The following is a 21,845-nucleotide window of genomic DNA, read 5'->3' on the forward strand; positions in this document are numbered from 1 at the left end:
CAGGCAAAATCCGGTAAAATATTTCAGAATAAAATACTTATATAGTCAAAGATAAAATTGTATTTTAAACAGGATTTCATTTAAAATCTGAAAACAAAATTCAGAAAGATCATAATAATTGCTAGTTACATAATCTTGAAGGAATATCCGACTGAAGGTCTGTGTACCTTATGGCGAACGAGACGATAGACCTTTACTTTGAATGTAGCATTAGCTTGTTCCTGTTATTCGGGTTCAAAGTACCTCCTTGACTGGTTGACTTGCCGTTACCGACGTCTTCCGCAATTTACTGTCCAACTCCTACTGTGCGTGGCCTCCGCCCATAGAGTGTGCATATGACTCCGCCCCTTCTCCGCCAGGCGTTTCCTTCAGGTGAATGACAGGTTGGTGTGGCATCAGGCAGCACTGCATCACTGAGGAATGAGTGTGTCTGTTTGTTCCTCTTCTCCTCCCAGGATTCCCACAACACTTGGTATGTGGATGAAGAATTATAATAGCACTCAAAAGGGTTTGCTTTGGAAAAGGTCCAGATCATTGGGGTCAAAGGTGAAAATTTAGATTCCCCAGCCCCCCCTCCAATATCCACCAAACTTGCCCCAGGCAATGTCAAATTTACCAAAGGTCAATGACTTGTGTCAAGGTCATGTCTACCTGTTTGTTGGCCTACAACACCCAGGTACATTTGCTAATTAATTTCTACTAAACTTGGTATATCAGTGAAGAAACCATACAACAAAGAAAGAAGCCTGATTTTTTAAATTTATTTAATGCAAAAAATAAAAATTTAAAGCTCAAGAGTGCACAAAGATTTTCAGTTTTGTATTTCAGTGACTGATCTGTCATCATCACATTCACTGACATACTCATGCATTCTGTTTCACTTGGACTCCAATCCTCACCTCCTGCTTCAACCATCCATCATTGTGAGTACTACACTGTATATACGGCTGCAACATTTCTGTCCCTGCATTTTGGTCCCGTTTTTTGCCACCAAACCAGCATGGACTCTCTGAAGATGTGCTGTGGTATCTGGCAGCAAGATGCATGCAGCAGATCCTTCTGCTGGTTTGGACCACATGAGCCGTCTTTGCTCCCCTTGCACATCAGTGAGCCTTGGTGCTATCACCAGGTCTCTTGTTTTAATTCCTTGTCCTACTCTGGCTGATTGGTGTATTTACTTCTAATGTCCACCACTTACAGGTGACCCCACAAATTCTTAGGATGTCCAACCAAATTAAATGTATTTAATTTGGTTAAATACATTTATAATACAAAAAAAAAAAAAAAAAAAAAGCCTTTCTGAAATTCACATTAGCATTCAAAGAGTACTGACAGAGATAGGATGCTATGAATGCATTGACTTCTTCGTACTGCTCTGGTGGCTCAGTAATCTTTCAAGTACCTCAGTGTACGCAGAGAGCAGTATAATACCCCAACAGTTACTGTATTACAAATCAAAATGTCGCAAATGCTGTTTTCAGCTCTCAGTAATATGTTAATGAATGTGCTACTGTTTAAATGAGCTCATCGTGCAAACTGTCAGCTTTAATTCAAGTGTAAGTCTGTCCAAAAGGTGCCCTGGGTAAATGTTGATAAGCTTACCACTGGCAAGTCATGCTTTTCTGCACACAGCTTTTACAAAGTACAGTTCAGCGATTTTGACCTTTGACCTTTTGAACCTAAACACAATAGGAATTTTTGGGTCAACATGCCAACAACACACACACCAAATTTGGTACTAATCAGGCAATTAGGAAAGAAGTTATTGTGCTCACAAGATTTTTACAAAGCACACTCCAGTGAACTTGACCGTTTGACCCCAAAGAGAATGGGCTTCTTCGTTGGGAAGTTTTAACACACATACCAAGTTTGGTGACAACTGGGCGGCTAAAATAGAAATTAGTGTGCTTGCAATTTTTTTTTTACAAAGTACGCACCAGTGACCTTGACCTTTCAACCCCAAAATGAATAGGCTTATCGGGATTCCTGTGTGTAATGCATTTTACAGGTTTTGTAACAATGGGGCTAGTACAACTGTAGTAATGTTGCTCACAATGAAATGTTGCATGACTGACTGACAAGACTGACTCCCTGCACAGAGTGAGCTCTAGCCCACTGGCTGTTTTATGATAAAATGAATTGACAAAAGCTTAAGAAGATGGTTAGTTTTTACTTTCAACCCTAATATTGTGTGTTGGATTTTTCAAAGTCTGATTTGGATCTATGTGGAGTGGCACCTTCCAAAAGACTTGAGAAATCACACTTGAACTAAAATAATTGCAATAATCAAAGTTTAAATGGCATGGCAGTGTGTTGAGAAATATAAGCGTACTTTTAATATATTGGGTGTGCCTAACCTGAAAATTTGTCAGTTTTCACATTTACGGGTGTCTGTCCAGGCTGGGTTGTGTGATTTACAGCTCAATCTGCTCTGCCACCGTGACACTGTGATATAGGTTGTAGATCAATCCCAGTTTATGTGTTGTGTCACTGCCACGAAGCATCTGCAAAGCTGAGATCAGCTGCATGTTGTCAAATGGGAAACTAATTATTTTGCACAGATGCAGAGGATGTTGACAAAATGTTCTCTCAGTGCCAGACTGCACAGAGACTGAAAAAAAGTAATATGACGTAAATCAGTCAGCAAATGCATAAAGTTCAGTTGGACAGAAAATCAAACACTTTATTTCAGAGAGAGAAGTCTACTGGAACAAAATGTGACCAACAGACCAGATTTTTAGAAGATGTACGATGTTTTGGTACACAGATTAACTGATATAATGCAAATAAATAAATAAAATAGAAAATGCCACACCAAGAACGAAATGGGAACACAGAGATATGTTCGTACAATAACACAGAACATGGTGTTGACCTTTGATCCTGATGAAAAATGATAAAAATCCACCCACTCGTTCAGTCACCATTGACAGTACAGAACAGATTGGAGATTAAAATAGTCAGAGAAAATGTTCTCAAACATTTTGACATTCTGACCCTGATGACATGACCTCTTGCTGTATTTCAGTAGCAGGTCAACAATTAATTTGTTGGTTTTATTGGTTTTGTATATTGGTAATAATTTGATAGAAAAATCTAAACTGTAGAACCAATCCAAAATTTTGCTGATGATGCATCTCAGTCACAGTCACATATAATTTGTGCCACATTATGAGCTACTGTTGCATGTAATTAAATATTTAATCAAACATCAGAGTGCTATGGATACCTAATGTTGTTCCATTCTGTATATAGGCATCAATTTAACTGGTGATGTTTGTCAGTCAGTTTTACAGTAATAATCTGTATCTCAATGCAGTTAATTTGTTATGGTTTTTAATTTAGCAGTTTTATAATTGTTTGGTAGCAGCAGTGGCTTGGTGGCTAGCACTGTTACCTCACACCAAGAAGGTTGTGGGTTCACTTCCTGCCTGGGCCTTTGTGTGTGGAATTTACATGTTCTCTCCATGTTCATGTGCGTTTCTTCCGTGTGCTCTGGCTTCCACCCACATGCAAGGACATGCAGATTAGGTGAATTCGTGATTGACTGTAGGTGTGCGTAGGTGAAAGTGTTTGTCTGTCTATCCTGTGATAGACTGATGTCCTGTCCAAGGTGTACCCCCCTCACATTCTATGACTGCTGGGATAGGCTCAAGCACACACACCCCCCCCCCCACCCCCAACGACCCTTCACTGGAGTAAGAGGGCATAGAAAATGAATGAATAATGGTTTGGTGCTTTTTCCAACATCTAAAAGTGAAATATATTTAAATAAATCTAAGAATTAGTTGGAAGCTTCAGATAAAAAGGTGACATTGTACAGCTTTAAAAATCACTCCTACTTCACTATTACTGTAAAACAGAAAAGCTAGTCAGGACTCAGGATCACAACTGATCACCACGGGGTCACATTTTACATTTCTATGATGCCTCTAACTCATGAGTTCCTTAGTTCTTGACCATGACACTCTATGGGACCTTTATTTCCTAGATGTAAATTTGGGCCTTCCTTGGTGATGCAAAGTCTGTAAAGCCTGAGCTTCTTATATTTCTGCATAATGGATTGTACAGTTGCTTCTTGCACCACCAATCTTTTTGAGATGGTCCAACTTGTGGAGATTCAAGCCAGTGGTTTCTCATGAAAGCCCTGAAACACAGCCCCCCCCCCCCATTTACCCCTAACTATGCTAAATATTCAACCAAAAGCTTTACAAGTAATTCATTTTCTGATGGCCGACCCCCAACTTTAGTCTAAAACATACCTTACAATGGCATAAATACTTGAATATAGACCTAGGTGTATGTTTCTCTAATGTAAAAACAGCCATTTTTAGCTGAAATTAAAATTATGGGACATCATTCACAGGTTAAATAAACTTTCTGCTGTGCTCAAAAGCCTTATAATACAGCAATTGTGAGGTCTTAATCTTTATTTCTCTACCCCCACCCGAGTCCCTATTTAATCCATTCTCATCGCCACATTGACAGGGCAAATTGTAGCTTTTCTTCTAATAGACCACCAAACAATTTAACAGGATTTAAAATTTTCATTGAGACCCAGTTCTTAACACCCACAGATGTACATAATCACACTAGGGCACACTTGTGGACCTTCAAACATGAGCTAAATGGTATTTATCTGCATGAGTACAGAAAGTTCTAATTAAAAAAGCCAAATATTTGACAGAGATGAGGAAATTTCAGAGATGGAGTGTTCAGTTCCTGCATCATGATGATCAGTATCATTAAGTACATCAGTACCATCTCCAAGGGACAGCGATTTTGCACACTGGCAGAGCTGTAGAGAACTCAACGAGTCACCACACAGAGCAAATCTTCAGCTTATTGGAGGCCAGAGCCGTTATATGAGGGCGACATCTGCTGGACAAATCAATTGTGTAAATGCTTCCCCTTCAGTAATTACACTCATGCAGCTTATGGAGTCATGAATGCTCTGAACACACCAGCACCTCTGCGGGAGAAAGAAGATCCATGTCTTTAAGGTCCTGGTGTATCCTGTCTTCCTGTATGGTTGTGAGACTTGGACACGGTGACCTAAGTCGACAACTGGACATCCTTGGAACTAAATCTTTAGAGATCTCTGGAATGACTTTGTGTTATTGTTGTGTGTCAAAGGAACAGGTACTTAGGGAGACTGAGAGGGGGAGTATCACTTGCATTGTGAAGAAAATATCAGCTAAGACAGTCTGGATATGTTGCACATTTCGGATATGTTGCACATTTCTCTGAGCATGATACAGGACACAGATGCTTTGGTGTTGAGGACCCCAGTGGCTAGAAAGTCCACGAGAACGCCCATGTATCACCTCAATGTGGCAGACAGATGGCTACTGTTGAGAGGTGGGGATAGACTGTTAGTCTTCCTGAATGGTTGCCAACCAGGACCGAAGCTCATTGTGCAGTGCAGTGGATGCGGCGACACAGCATCAGTCTAGGCTCCCAGACCTGACCTGACACACCAAAGACGTAGACTGAATACATCGTTGTGTATGAAGTACATTACAGTGTTGTTTTTATTGACAAGTTCAAACACAAAAAAATAAATGTATGAACAGGAAACAAGGTGTGTAATGCTGAAAACCAAACTGATTGACTCTCCACAATAAAACCGGCTTCATTCATGTAAGTAACATGGTGGGATGGGTGCCTGGAGAACAAACAATGAACCAGTGGTGAAGCATTTGGACTACTATTTAAGAGCCAGTCTCATACCAGTAGTGGTATTTGGCCAGAGCTGTGATGACTGATCCTCACAAACCAATAGTATAGGAGCGCCCCGCTGGATTGTGAATGGCGGAACAAGAGGGCTCAGTCACAGCCCACTCATACCAAACCTTTCTCCCATTGTTGCAGCGCCAGAATCGCACTGTGACATCATCATCCCGTGTTATGGTGATGGGTTGCTATTGGATGGACAGATAGAAAGAGAAGGGAGGCTTTATTTGTCAACATATGTACCTTTTAAATTTTAATAACTGCATTTTATTAAGAACTGAACACGTAACTTACTTTGAGGGGGAAGAGGATGGGAAACCAGGAGAACATACCAGGTGAATGAGTTTCTGGTTTTATACCTGTTATAAACACAAAAGACACAGATGACATTTATATACAAGATGACATTTATATACAAGTCTTTGTCTTTACCAAGCTCACTTACTGAGTGTGACATCTTTGTACAGTGTGGTCTCAAAGTATCCAGCAAAGCCGTGGAGCACTGAGTCACAACCCACTGAGAATCTTAGGCACTGATAACGGTTATTGTTCATGTCTGAAACAAAGAAACACAAGCTGGTCACCAATTCTGTCATGCATCACAAGTTCCTCTGTGTGTTTGCATACCTTTTGAAGGATGTGTGAAAGTGAAGCAGGGTTTGGGCTCAGCTAACTGGTGGAAATTATGAAGGCGCACCACATAGGGTGTCTCAAAGTGACACTCGGGGTCTTTGTCACGCTCCCGGCACCCTCGCACCTCATTGTAAAGCTTCGAAGAGGACAAGGGAGCCAAGAAGGATGTGTAGGAACAGGGAATGCTCACTCCATCATCTGGGACATTAAGAAAGTAAAAGAGAGAGAGAGGTGTAAAGTGACAGCGAGACGCATGTTACTTGGCACTGCATTAACTACAGCGCATTAGAAGAAAACAGCAAGTCGATGCTGTTGTCCCAAAACTACAAAAGAGACAAACCTTTAAGGAAGCGCTGCGCTCCATCTAAACACTCGGGAGAGAGCTCATTGTCACCAAATGATCCTAGAAGCTCACTGACAATGATGTCTGCCTTCTCAGGTGCCACCCACTCCCGCATGTCACATGACACGACCGTCACCTGATCACCCCACTCTTCAAAGCGCCAATTCTCCAGCCTGAGGGGGGGAAAAAAAGAAAGAAAAAATGTCTATTAAAACGCTTAAGTAATTTCAAATAACCCATTTCCAATCATATACATAAAAGCAGATTAAAATGAACTTCGTCTGCTCAGCTCAGAGCACATTTGCACACTTGCAGGTGCCTCAGCTGACGAGCATCAGGAGCGTGTAACACTGATCCTTCAGTTTCTGTTCATGCAGTCACTGGAGGATCTTACCGGCAGCACTCCACATTTTCTAATCACATTAACTGCTTGAAACTACTAAAAAGCAAAACTGTCTCACTGAGACACTTTGATGCCATGATTCATCCTGTCCATGTTAAGATGATTGACAAATTGTACACACAAGTTATCTGCATGTGAATATTTTTCCACCAAACTCATGGTGAATGTCTGCACATCACATTATGTACATTGGCGAATTATTATATTACTTACGTCACAACAGCATTTGGATTTTTCTCCACAGCATACACCTTCAGCTTCCTATCTGCACGTCTTGCAGCATGCAGGGACGCATTGACCAGAGGACCCCTGCCTGCCCCCAACACCATCAAGACCCTGTTTGACAGACAAGCCAATGTTTATTTTATTTTTTTGAAGAAAACTTTGGAATCTGTGCTTCTTGTCTTATTCACTGCTATAGTAACAGCAATTTTTCAATGCTATGCAATGTTAAGTTCTGCTTCCACCCTCAGAAGATACTGTTGAATGGCAACTTTTAATTATAAAACATGAACAATCATCTTGACATTAACAGTAATATGAATACCACACTGAAAGCAAATTTTTCTTTTTTTGTTTTACTACAGTCATCTTAATTTTTCAAGTCTGGGTAATTAAGTATTATTTAGAGTACTGAGAACACAGACACTCACTGAATGTTGGTGTCTTTCTGCTCCTCAGGAACTCTGTCAAGAAGACACTTATAAATGGCCTGTAAAACAATACACAGGACAAAATCATCAAAACAGTCAACACAAACTCTGTATTTCTAAACCTGTTATGCCAACAGGGGGTTGGGGTTAGTCACTCCCCACTCAAGCAACCATCCTCCAAACCACAAAATCTCCATCAGTAACACATTCATTCTGGAGTAGACAGGCAGTGGAGCAGGGACAGGCCTTCAAGTACCTTGGCACGAAGATTGACAGCGTCCTATATTTCAATGGCTCAGTATACAAGAAAGCCCAACGCTCAGAGCATCCAAATGTCCTTCCTATTGTTGAAACTCAGGAACTTCAACAACTGTATATAACTCACTCGTTCGATCAACACTTTAATAATCCTATACTGGTTAAATTTAATTTCTGTTAAGAATAAATCAAAGCTTTATCAGATCATAAATCAAGACAGTAAAATGACTAGTGAGACACAAACTCAACTATCGATACTTCATAAACAAGCAGTTAAAATCAAATAAAACCACATCACACCCACCACCTTCTCAGTTACTACCATCAGGTAGTCTTTATATTGTCCCCCTGACCAAAAAAAAACCTACTGTAACTCCATACCTACCATAAAACCTTAAATAAACAATAAGAATCCCCTATCACTAAGGACATACCTAATTTGCACACATTAGTATTTTAAGAATTTAGTGATTTTATTCTGTTCTGTACATTTTTTTTTTTTTTTTTATTAGAATGTATCCGGTATGTCATTTTCTAGGATTTGCTTTGTATGTTTAGCCATGCCCAAGTTGATTTTGGATTAACTTTTCTCTGCCATGACTACTAGTTATAATGCTACAATTTGGCGTTAATTTTGGTGCAGAGTGGTTGCAGCTGTGTGTATGCGTTGTGAACACAATGTTAAAAACAGCCAGTTTTTGTCCAGTGTCACTGCAGCAAAAAGGTGAAAAGTGTGAGTGGAGGAACTGCAGCTGTACTTTCAGGCAGCCTGTTAAAAACCGGACTAAAACAGCCTCATGCTCCGCTATCCGATTCCAAAAATGGACAGAATCTCTCAAAAAAGTTAAGGGAGTTGAGGGGAAAATGTCTGTCATCTCTTCTTTGTATGGCCTTGAGCTCAATGAACAGGGCATTGCAGTCGAAGCATGTGCACAGCTGAGGTGGCAGAAAGTCCAGAAAATAACGAGAACTGTTTTTTCCCCCAAGCATCTCCTTGGCGGGACCACTGATCTGAATAAATTTGAGTCAGTGGTAATAGAACAACTGTATTTATCTTGAAAGGGTTATAAATATTATTACTCTCCCAGCAGACATCATCTTTTTAAAAAAGAATTTGAGGTTATAAACTTAGATCAGCTTTGCTCCATTTCTTCTGCTTATTTTTTAACTTTTCATAATTTTGAGAAAAGCTATTTTTATTGAACATATATTGTTCATATTGCAATTACGGAATAACCCTGTTGTGTCTGATGATTTGTGGACATTCATGCTGGTTATACTGTTGCAAATTGAGCTTTACCAGCGACACGTAAGCGAAGCTGGTAAAACAGCACCGGTAAAACTCCTGTCTGTTTTTCCACAGACAGGAGTCCCAGTTAGTGACTTTAATCTGCACAAAAGTGACCCACAATTGACATATTCAAGGATGAAAGTGGTGAAAAACAATAAAGCTGAAACCCCAAATTACCGCCCACCATCAACCACACGAAAATGTTTGAATTCTAGAAGCTCTGAAATGCAATCTGGGGCTATTCCAGACAATAAACTGCAGTGAGTGCAGCATCCATTTTGGTGAGAGAAAAAAAAAAAAAAAAAAAAATAGCTTTCCTTATTCAAATTCATTCCAGTAATATTCTGCTCTTACTAGGATGCAGCAGTTTTCTAGCTTGGCAGATAGTTCTGGAGGAAATCACAGAAGAAATTAACACATTGAAAATATGGTTTGACCGAAACAAATTGTCATTAAACTTAAATAAGACAGGGATGAAGTGGAGGTGTAAGAGTCACTCGGTGTTCACAGGAAAAGTTAGATGCGAACAGCTTAATGCTAACTTTAACATTGAAAATGGCGTAGACATGCTAATGTGTTAGCATCGGTCCCGTTTTTAAGTTATAAAATACATCAACTGTTTCAGAAAACCATAACAAGTCGGTTTAACATAAAAAAGGTAAATATTACTCACAGGCATATGCTCTTTGGGGTTTTAGTGGGGGAAAATGAAGATAAAGCGAAATAAAACAACCAACGAAGCAGCGGGTCAGCTCAATGCTTCATTGCTTCAAACTTCAAAGAAGAGACATGCTGCAGAAACGGTTGATTATAGACCCTGCAGGGGTTCTGTAATCAACGTAGAGACATGATCATTTTCCCGACAAACACCCCCAAAAACAACAGTCGCGCTGAAGGACCAATAAGGGAATCATTAATACTGATAAAGATGTAGTATTCTGTGTCCTTTTTGGTTTTGTTATCTCACTTCATGCGATTATTACATACTGTGCCTTTCATAAACTAAGTTATAAAAAAGACAGACAAATAAATAAATAAATGCAGATGATTTTATTGCGTCTTTGGCAGACGTACTAAATAAAAACAAACAAACAAAAAAAACATTGTTTTCTATATACCATTTAAGCAATCATGTCCAACCACACTTATAAGAGCTTAATTCTTTCTGCCTTCGACGATTCTGTGTGCACGTGAGCCAGAGAGCGAGAGAGAGAAAATGGCTGATCATACAGTTTTCCTTTCATGTATGAAAGGATAAAAAGAAAATCAGCCATTCTCTCGCTCTCTCTCAAACAGGCATACACAAGTAGCACTCAGTCTTCAAAGTCGCGTACACACACAGGGACAACCAGACACAAAGCCAGGCCAGCTGGTTCAGAGGCATTCCACATGCAGTGCAAACACACGGACAAAGCACACAGCTCTCAGGGAAACAGAGACAAGACGTGACAAGATGGTTGTCCTGTCTTAATCTCAATCAATCAATCAATCAATCAATTTTTTTATATAGCGCCAAATCACAACAAACAGTTGCCCCAAGGCGCTTTATATTGTAAGGCAAGGCCATACAATAATTATGTAAAACCCCAACGGTCAAAACGACCCCCTGTGAGCAAGCACTTGGCTACAGTGGGAAGGAAAAACTCCCTTTTAACAGGAAGAAACCTCCAGCAGAAGCAGGCTCAGGGAGGGGCAGTCTTCTGCTGGGACTGGTTGGGGCTGAGGGAGAGAACCAGGAAAAAGACATGCTGTGGAGGGGAGCAGAGATCGATCACTAATGATTAAATGCAGAGTGGTGCATACAGAGCAAAAAGAGAAAGAAACAGTGCATCATGGGAACCCCCCAGCAGTCTACGTCTATAGCAGCATAACTAAGGGATGGTTCAGGGTCACCTGATCCAGCCCTAACTATAAGCTTTAGCAAAAAGGAAAGTTTTAAGCCTAATCTTAAAAGTAGAGAGGGTGTCTATCTCCCTGATCTGAATTGGGAGCTGGTTCCACAGGAGAGGAGCCTGAAAGCTGAAGGCTCTGCCTCCCATTCTACTCTTACAAACCCTAGGAACTACAAGTAAGCCTGCAGTCTGAGAGCGAAGCGCTCTATTGGGGTGATATGGTACTACGAGGTCCCTAAGATAAGATGGGACCTGATTATTCAAAACCTTATAAGTAAGAAGAAGAATTTTAAATTCTATTCTAGAATTAACAGGAAGCCAATGAAGAGAGGCCAATATGGGTGAGATATGCTCTCTCTTTCTAGTCGCCGTCAGTACTCTAGCTGCAGCATTTTGAATTAACTGAAGACTTTTTAGGGAACTTTTAGGACAACCTGATAATAATGAATTACAATAGTCCAGCCTAGAGGAAATAAATGCATGAATTAGTTTTTCAGCATCACTCTGAGACAAGACCTTTCTGATTTTAGAGATATTGCGTAAATGCAAAAAAGCAGTCCTACATATTTGTTTAATATGCGCTTTGAATGACATATCCTGATCAAAAATGACTCCAAGATTTCTCACAGTATTACTAGAGGTCAGGGTAATGCCATCCAGAGTAAGGATCTGGTTAGACACCATGTTTCTAAGATTTGTGGGGCCAAGTACAATAACTTCAGTTTTATCTGAGTTTAAAAGCAGGAAATTAGAGGTCATCCATGTCTTTATGTCTGTAAGACAATCCTGCAGTTTAGCTAATTGGTGTGTGTCCTCTGGCTTCATGGATAGATAAAGCTGGGTATCATCTGCGTAACAATGAAAATTTAAGCAATACCGTCTAATAATACTGCCTAAGGGAAGCATGTATAAGGTGAATAAAATTGGTCCTAGCACAGAACCTTGTGGAACTCCATAATTAACTTTAGTCTGTGAAGAAGATTCCCCATTTACATGAACAAATTGTAATCTATTAGACAAATATGATTCAAACCACTGCAGCGCAGTGCCTTTAATACCTATGGCATGCTCTAATCTCTGTAATAAAATTTTATGGTCAACAGTATCAAAAGCAGCACTGAGGTCTAACAGAACAAGCACAGAGATGAGTCCACTGTCCGAGGCCATAAGAAGATCATTTGTAACCTTCACTAATGCTGTTTCTGTACTATGATGAATTCTAAAACCTGACTGAAACTCTTCAAATAGACCATTCCTCTGCAGATGATCAGTTAGCTGTTTTACAACTACCCTTTCAAGAATTTTTGAGAGAAAAACAGTGGCACCATTAAGGGGCCGAGCTTATCAATACAGCAGTCTTTCATAATTTAGCACCAGGGTTCGTTTAATACTCTGTGTCGGTACCCATTCCTCGTGGGGACACATTATGAAGTTAATACTACTTGTGTAAAACATAAATAAAAAGAACTTTACAATGCTGATATGTGGGTTCATCAACTTTATCTCATTTCTCACTTCAGTGCAAATTTTCAACTGCTGAAAAACTTTGTTGTACAAAAAAGACAACATGCATTTAATGTTTTTGTGTGACTATCAAAGATTCCTTTTGTGCCTGTCACCTTAAGATTTAGGTCAAGCCTTTAGAAAAGTAACACCAGATGTAAAAATTGTGACTGTTGCATACCTGTTGATACTGCGAATATTTAATTGGATCTTTCTCAAACACTTCATATGTCTGAGACTCCAGGTTGTCCATGAGAGGCTAGAGGCAAAGAAGTCAAATCAGTCACTGTCTACTAAAAGCATAAATGTTTAAATGTGAACATAAATTAGTAGATCTCTACCTGCAGAGGGGACTGTAGATAATCTTCATAACCTTTAGCAAAGAGCTCATAGGCGTTGGGTGCAGGGCGGTTCTGGCTGAGGTATTCTAAGTACTGCAGGTAGGACTGAAAGTTCTTCTCCGTGTGGCGACTGGTACCGGTAAAGATGAACTGGGCCTCCAACTGAAAAGAGATAGTGTTTTCTGTGTTACAAACAGAACCAAAACCTTTGCATTTAACTGGTGTTTAATTTCCAGAAACATACAACTCTGTAACTCCATAATTCTGCACCTTGAAAAGACGAAATATTATTCGCTGATGGGCTTTGGACAAGACAGGGAAACCCTTCTTATTGGTTAGGAAGATGCTGGTGGGAAGTATGGCAGCTTTGATCGGCTCACCAAGCCACTTATCCAGCACAGCGTCTGAGGGCATGTCTGCACCAACTTCAATGGCTTTGACAATATAAAAAAGTTATCAGCACCAGCCACATTCATAATTACGCGGAAGCAAGGCAACTTTGGACAAGACTGCTGTTTCAACTTTCATCCTCACCGAGAGAGATCCGCTTGTTGTAGTCACAAAGTGTTCTGAAAGAGTGCCACCTAAAAAGTGGAAAATGCCTCAGGACTTTAACTGACAATAATTCAGATCATAAATAGTGTGCTCAGGAAGAGGAATAACAAAAACTAACCAGTTCCAGGTCTTCTCATCAACACTTATTTCATCAATACATGTCAATGGTTCATTCTCAATCAAATCTTCTCGCAAGTCCTCTGAAGATATGAGTGGGACATGTATCCAGAACTGATCAGACACAGACAAACACAGAAGACAAGTTAAAGGAAAGAAAAAGTGTAAAAAGTTGACAAACATTCATCTTCTATATCAGATTATTCCAATTAAGGGTCAAAACACAGCACGTATGCACATGGAGACCTGAAAATAACACAATCACAGCAAACTGGTTCTATTCATCTCTCATTAAAACAATCAACATGCACAAATGAAAGAAGATTTACATTTGAGGTGTGGTGTCCAGTGTGTATGTGGTTTAGCAGCAGGCGGGCCAGGTTGGCATTACAGGGGCCCTTCAAAGGGATCATGAAAACGGGCAGACCAAGGTAGGCTGAGAAATTCAACTCCTGGACCAGAGCCTGGAAACAAACAGAGCACACGGAGAGAAAGGAGGCATGATAAGAGACACATAGGGAGGAAAAGAATGTATGGGGGTGTGATGATGAAGACTAGCTCATTTTCAAAGATAAAAAGTTTTGAACAATGACCATTTTAAAAGAACAAAAATGTGTGCACATTTTCCAGGACGAAGGTACTTACTGCCTCTGAGTTTCTACGTTCTGTCTTGATTTCTGAATCTGCATCGATCCATGGAGAGAGCTTTCCAACAATAAGAGTATTCCAATCTACAAAAAGCAACATGCATAATAATTAAAAATATGTGATCTGCATACAGGCAAAATAGTCTTGTCACTATCAAAACAACATTAGAATTATTCACTACTCAAACTAAAAGGTTAGAAACTTTAGTGGCGGAAGAGGCCCATAATAAGATCACAAAGTTCATAGTTAAAATTCAAATGGCTGAGCATTTAAAAAGTAAGGAGCGGCAAATCAGGAAGTTTCACAACCTTTTAGTGCAGAAAAGGCGTACTTTCAGTGGGAGTAGTTTTAAAGATACACCCAGACAAATTAGTGACAACAGGGAAAATTGGGTAAAGAATCTCTCCGACAGGGTTCTTACACAGACAGAAAAGGATGTGCTCGCTAAAGGACTAAATTTCTCGGTGACTCCTAAACATATACCGACAGTAGATTACATCACTGCAGTAGAGTCAGCCATTAAACATAACAGTTTGTCAGAGTCAGAAGCTGGGGACCTCTGACTAAGAGTCACAGCAGTGCTGAACAGTGCTAAACCTCCTCCGTCCAACATCACAGGAGAAGAACTGAAAGCTTTGTCAGCACTGCAGAAGGACCAAAGCATCCTTATCCTGCCAGCGGATAAAGGCAGATGCACGGTGGTCCTGAACACATCGGACTACGAGGCCAAGATCAGCAACTTGCTCAGTGACTCCAATACATACGAACGTCTGAAGAGAGACCCCACGAGCAGCTATAAGAAGAAAATCATTAGCTACCTCCAAAACCTGGAGAAAGAGGGACTCATCGACAGGCAGGCATACTACAGACTGTACCTTGGGGACGCCACTCTGTGCATCTATGGACTGCCCAAAATCCACAAACAGGACGTGCCACTCAGGCCTATTGTATGTAGCACAGATTCCATCACGTACAATTTGGCCAAGCACCTCAAGTGGATTTTGGCTCCTCTAGTGGGTAACTCAGACCACCATGTGGAGAACACACAAGATTTTGTGAACAAGATCAAGGACCTGCAGCTGGAGGCAGATGAAACTATGGTGTCATTTGATGTGACATTGTTGTTCACCTGCATCCCCACCACTGAGGCCGTCTCAGCTGAGAGGCAGAGACTGCTGGAGGATGTCTCTCTACTTGAAAGGACCAAACTCACACCAGACCACATCTGCCAACTCTTGGAGATCTGTCTTAACACCACGTATTTCCTGTTTAGGGGGAATTACTACAGGCAGATCCATGGTTGTGCGATGGGGTCTCCGGTATCCCCCATTGTGGCCAATCTGTACATGGAGCGAGTGGAGAAGACAGCCTTGACGTCTTTCACGGGCATCCCTCCCAGTCACTGGTTCAGATATGTCGATGACACATGGGTTAAAATCAAGCAACAGGAGGTTGAGGACTTTACAGAACACATCAACTCGGTGGACTCCAATATCAAGTTCACACGTGAGGATGCCAGAAACAACCACTTAGCCTTCTTGGACTGTGATGTTATGATTGGAGAGAACAGGCAGCTCCAGACAGGGGTTTACAGAAAACCCACTCACACTGACCAATATCTGCTCTTTGGCTCAAACCACCCCCTTGAACAATCAATCAATCAATCAATCAAGTTTATTTCTAGAGCCCTTTACAACACTCAAAGTGACCAAAGTGCTTTACAACAAAATTTAAAAACAAAACATGGTAAAAACAAATATACAGCAGTAAAACCATTACAAAAACAATTAAATAAAATATGCATAAAAACATTTAATAACATAAAATAAAGCACGCGATCATGAACACAACCTCGGGGTGATCAGGACTCTTCAACACAGAGCCCTACAGGTGCCCACAACTGCAGAGGGAACGGCTAAAGAACAACAACTTCTCCTGAAAGCCCTCACAGTATGTGGGTACCCACGATGGTCTCTGGACAAAGTGCAGAAGTCCCAGAGAACAAAGAGACCAGATAGACAGGAGACGGAGACAAGAAGAAGAGGAGTGTCTCTCCCTTATTTAGCAGGAGTAGGGGAAAAACTACAGAGAATCTTCAGACAGCACAAAATCCCAGTTTACTTTAAACCGGTTAACACCTTGAGACAGAAATTAGTTCACCCTAAGGACAGGATCCCTAGTTACAAACAGAGCAATGTAGTGTATTCTATCAGATGTCAGAAAAACTGTAACAAACACTACATAGGTGAGACTAAGCAACCTTTACACAAAAGGCTATACCAGCACCGCAGAGAGGGTGCCAGTGGACCTCAGTCTGCAGTTCATCTCCTCCTTAAAGACACTAACAACACGTTTGAGGACAAGGAAGTTAAAATCTTAGCCAGAGAGAAGAAATGGTTTGAGAGAGGGGTAAAGGAGGCATTCTATGTGAAACAGCTGAAACCCAGCCTTAACCGGGGAGGGGGTCTGAGACATGCTTTGTCCCGTTTACAATGGGGCACTCAGGTCAAAGCAGTTTCAGTCTTTTGTTCATGGTAATGAGTCATTCACGTCATCAGGAGAGTCGTCTGTCCCATCATTAGGAGGGCAGCTGCCCTGTCATTAGGAGGGTGCTAACTAGAGCACATTAGGTGCTAATTAGAGCTATTGTTTAGTCACTAGCCTATAGCAGTCTGCCTCTCGGTAGGAGGGGTCTGGTTAGGTTTAAAACTCCAGCTTTTGTGTCTTCTGTTTATTCTTCTCTACAAGAGTCAAGATAGAAGTCAGACTACCAGAGCAAGAATTTTAGCTGAGGAAGCTTCTGAGATTTGAAGCGAAACGTCCTCGCGTCAAGCAACCCAGTCCAGTCGAAGATTCAAGCTTCTCTACTCTTAAACTAATTGATACAACAGTCATATGTTCAATAAAGTTAATTTTTTTTTTTAAATGAGTTCTTATCACAAATAATGGACTCGGTCACAGATACCACTAGATCGGCTATGCGTGATGCATACTGGGAAGACAAGGGGGCAAACAACAGCGACGTTTCCTGATTTCGCTGCATTTTACGGTGGAATAACAAAGATTTATTAAAATAGCCCAAAACAGTCACAGTTTCAAGACATTTATGTCCTTTGTCTAAGGCTTTGTTTCTCATTCATTCATTTAGCATGTGTGGAGGTGATCACTGTGCCAGGAATGACTCAAGTTCAACATCTCAATAGCTCAACTTTCACGTCTGTCTTTAAAAACATTACTGCTTATCACCTGGATTAATTTACACGTTAGCTTCCCATGGTAGCTCTGTCATGACGTTAACCTTCCCCTGCACAGACTGCGATCATAACTGAAAGTTAGATAATTTTATTTATTTATTTTAATACAGTGGTCCCTCGTTTATCACGTGAGTTACGTTCTAAAAATAGCCCGCAATAGGTGAAATCCGCGAAGTAGTCAGCGTTATTTTTTACAATTATTATAGACGTTTTAAGGTTGTAAAACCCCTCACTACACACTTTATACACTTTTCTCAAACAGGCATTAACATTTTCTCACTTTCCTCTCGTGTTTAAACACTCTCAAAGTTCAAACCTTAGTAGAAAAATAAGACCAACCTGTTTTCAGGCCCAAACATTTGTTTGAGAAATAAAAATAGAACGTTTTCCTATAAATAATTATGATGGCTTTTAGAACTAACGAATTTAACTTTAACGATCAACCTACGAGGTTGGACACATAAGAAATTAGTAACAGTGACTGACCAGTATTTCACAGTTCCTCTGATCGCGCCTCTTCGTCCTGGCACCCCGCCGCTGTCGCGCCTTTTTCCACTGAGTCACACCTCAGTGCAGGTGTCATTTTCCGAGTGAAGAACACAGTTATGGGTAGTTGTTGTCGTTGTTTTTTCTTCTGGGCGAGAAGATTCTTATAAACAGACACGCAGAACACAATGCGCTTACTCTCCCTTCGCGGTGCCGCGATCGGCCTGCTTGATGAGGACGCAGAACACAATGCACCGTAAAAAAGCATGAAAAAATTGGACTAAAAAATCCGCGAAACTGCGAGGCCGCGAAAAGTGAACCGCGTTATAGCGAGGGACCACTGTAGATGAATAACGAGATGGGGGTAGCAGTTTATAAGTGTTTACTTCTTCCTACTCCCTTTGGAGCGTTGTTTCTTTGTTGACATATTTTCCTATGGATTTTTTTGTGTATGTGTGTGTTTTGTCCAAAATAAATTCAGTTCATTCATTAAGACTAATCTATCACTGCGATATGACAACAGAATTAACTAGTTTTTAAAAACATCACTGATCACAGTGATGCGATGCAGTTCTGAAGGCAGTTCCTCTCAGAATACAATCTTTCTGTCGTCATATTGCCGTGACAGATTAGTCTTAACTAAAAATGATCTGACATTCAGTTATGAACGCAGTATCTGCTGAAAAAAATGTAAACTTCATGACAGAGCTAGAGTGGGAACGTGTGAATTAAACGTGATCAGTGGTAATGTTTTTAGTGACAGATGTAAAAACTCGAGTTATTTATGGCACAGTGATCACCTCCACACATGCGGAACAAAAGGAGGAGAAGCAAAGCCTTTGACAAAGGAGATGTCTTGAAAAGGTGACTATTTTGGAGTACTTTAAGAAATCTTTCTGTTATTCCACCGTGAACGCAACAAAGAGTCAAGAGATGCTGCTGTTGTTTGTGCCATTGCCTTCCCAGACTACATCACACAAAGCAAAAATGGCGGTATTTGCAACCAAATCTATGTGGTGAAATGTGTAACATCCCAGTGCAAAATGAACAGCCAGTATAAAGCCACCTTGACACTTGCACGGATTTTGGTTCTGCACTGCTGCGCAATTTGTCATACCAATGTGTGTCATTTAGATGGTATGCTTGAAAAGTGTGCAAGTTTGTGTGCCAGTGCGGGATAAAACTTGTGCAAGTGTCAAGGTTGCTTTATATTATGTGTGAAATGGTGTGTGTGTGGGGGGGGGGGGGGACTTCTGTTGTGTTATCCTTGGCATTTAGCTCAAGTTCCAGTATTTTACTGTTTTTAGTTATAACTTAATACGAGCGAAGCTCGCTCTTACGGTAGACGAAGGCACAAACCGGAAATGGCACAAAACAACCCAGAAATGGCACAAAAAAAATCTGCCCAGGGGAAAAGCCACAAACTGGACAACATTGTCGTAAAAAGCCACAAACCGATGGCAGACAAAGCCGCAAACTGGAAATGACATGGTGAGACACTGTAGAGCTTCGCTCGTTCATGTCCGTGACATATACATATTTAATTACAGTGATTATGTATATGTTTTATCTTTTGAATGCCAAACCAATCAATCAAAAAAGTCTTTAGGATCATCAGTTCAAAAAGTAATTTTGGCCAACATATGGATTTCCACTGTATGGCATCTTCTTGAACACATTCAGTGAATCTGACTTTTCAGAAAATTCTGACCTCTGAATCGCTTGTTGTCACACACGTTTTGACTGTGTTCAGAGTACATTCCCATCATGTGTGCAGAAACCACAAACCTCTCCCACACAGCAGCAGGTCTGATCGGGTCTGGGCTCCGGGTCTGGATTTAGCTGGTTCCAGTTCAAACTCTCTCCTGAACCTCGGGTGGAACAGGGGCATGCACAGGAAGTCAAACCTGCACACAAGACCAACAAAAACACATCTTAACGGCAATATCTTTCTAACATTAGCCAAAGCTCACGCCTGAATACGTGTATTCGTGGACCGAGCGAAGGTAATAGTAACATGTGAATAAAGGAAAATTTACACAAAACCAGTGCAAACCGGGCACGTGCTGAGAATTCACCGGTTAGCCTAGCAGTCACTGATGCTCCGCTAACAAGTCTATATATGCAACTTTAAACATAACTTCTGTCCTAAAAAAAACAACAACGCAGAGTATAGAACTCTACTCACCCAAGTTTAGCAACTTCAGCTAAAGTGTTGGCGATCTCCGGCACACAATTCAAATCTCTCCCGCAGGACACCCGGCCCCCCGTGCTGGCAGACGCCATGATTTGCCGACCGAAAGAGGAGCCGCCGCGCGCTGTTTGCCTTCGTTCCAGGAAACTGTCGCCATCTTGGCTCCACATCCGACGGTGGTTATCATTGGCGACTAAAGCGATTGTGAGCCAACATGTCTGAGCAAGTCATTCAGTTACAGATCTCGTAAATAATCGCGTTAAGTTCTGCAACTCAAAGAGACAAATATTCACAAACACTGAAATGCAAAAACCAAGCCCTCTACCAATATACCGCCGTGAGACAGAAGTAAAGTCCTTGTTACTGTCAGTCCATAAACCACAAAGTTAGACATGCAAATGAAGCACACAGATGCTCCAGTTGAACTGATTAATAATGATAAAGACAGCCCTGTGATATATTTCATGACCTGTCTAAGGTGTATCCTCCTGCTCGTGCCTCTATCTCAACAGGACTAACCAGGTTAGGAATACAATGAGTCAATTAATGAATGCTAAGACTATACTACATGACTATATTATTAAGGTTAAGTCAGATTCCTTTGTGTGTCACCACATTCATCACACAAGGAAGTGCCTGGGTTGGGTTGGTCTTGGATGGCAACCAGGCAGTCAACCGGTCCATCTCCAAGTGTCAAAAGTAACCACATCTCTTTGACCAGACTGCATATATACGGAACAAACCATGCATGGCATCACCCATAGGCGTAGGAGGTGGGGGGCAGGGGTGGCAACCCCCCCCCCTCCCCGGGCTCGGCAAAATGCTCAAAATCAGGCAGATGGGCTGGGAAATTTGGGCACGGGCCATGTTAAGGAAAATGCGTTTATGTCTAAAAAATATTCCAAAGGCCAAGAAAAAAAAACTGATGATGAAATTTTACTCGAAACTGTGATGATCATCATCAGTGTAGAAGCAAAACAGATGTCTTCAACTCTATAGAGTCTAGTGCCAGGGTCTCGGGTTGTAAATGCCAGCATGAAGCCCACTCCTTCCAGTCCAAAGCCCAAGCAGTGCTGCCTCCTGGTGGAGAGTAAGATAACTAAAGGCCACCTGTGGACCAAACAAGGGGTTATATACAGTGGGGAAAATAAGTATTTGACCCCCTGTCAGTTTTGCAGGTTTTCCCACCTACAAAGAATGGAGAAGTCTGTAATTTTTATTGTAGGTACACTTCAACTGAGAGACAGAATCTTAAAAAAAAAAAAATCCAGAAAATCACACAGTATGATTTTTAAATAATTAATTTGCATTTTATTGCATAAAATAAGTATTTGACCCCCTACCAACCAGCAAGAATTCTGGCTCTCACAGACCTGTTAATTTTTCTTTAAGAAGCCCTCTTATTCTGCACTCTTTACCTGTATTAATTGCACCTGTTTGAACTTGTTACCTGTATAAAAGACACCTGTTCACACACTCAATCAATCACACTCCAACCTGTCCACCATAGCCAACACCAAAGAGCTGTCTAAGGACAC

The 21,845-nt window shown here is 40.9% G+C and overlaps 1 protein-coding gene across 1 annotated transcript; it reads right to left on the reverse strand.

Annotated features, from left to right (window-relative positions):
- Positions 1-4,826: 4,826 nt before the first annotated feature.
- prmt5 (protein arginine methyltransferase 5) lies at positions 4,827-20,460 on the reverse strand. Its single transcript, XM_034183357.1, has 16 exons — positions 20,302-20,460; positions 19,902-20,020; positions 14,371-14,456; positions 14,055-14,189; positions 13,727-13,839; positions 13,588-13,637; positions 13,324-13,487; positions 13,054-13,215; positions 12,894-12,971; positions 7,769-7,827; positions 7,329-7,451; positions 6,710-6,885; positions 6,364-6,567; positions 6,182-6,292; positions 6,031-6,095; positions 4,827-5,924 (listed from the first exon to the last, which is right to left on the reverse strand). Exons 1-16 carry the CDS (start codon positions 20,397-20,399, stop codon positions 5,772-5,774), a joined length of 1,896 nt encoding a protein of 631 aa, XP_034039248.1. The 5' UTR covers positions 20,400-20,460; the 3' UTR covers positions 4,827-5,771.
- Between the last annotated feature and the right edge of the window lie 1,385 nt (positions 20,461-21,845).

This window comes from Thalassophryne amazonica, chromosome 12 (assembly GCF_902500255.1).
Source record: "Thalassophryne amazonica chromosome 12, fThaAma1.1, whole genome shotgun sequence".
NCBI lineage: Eukaryota > Metazoa > Chordata > Actinopteri > Batrachoidiformes > Batrachoididae > Thalassophryne > Thalassophryne amazonica.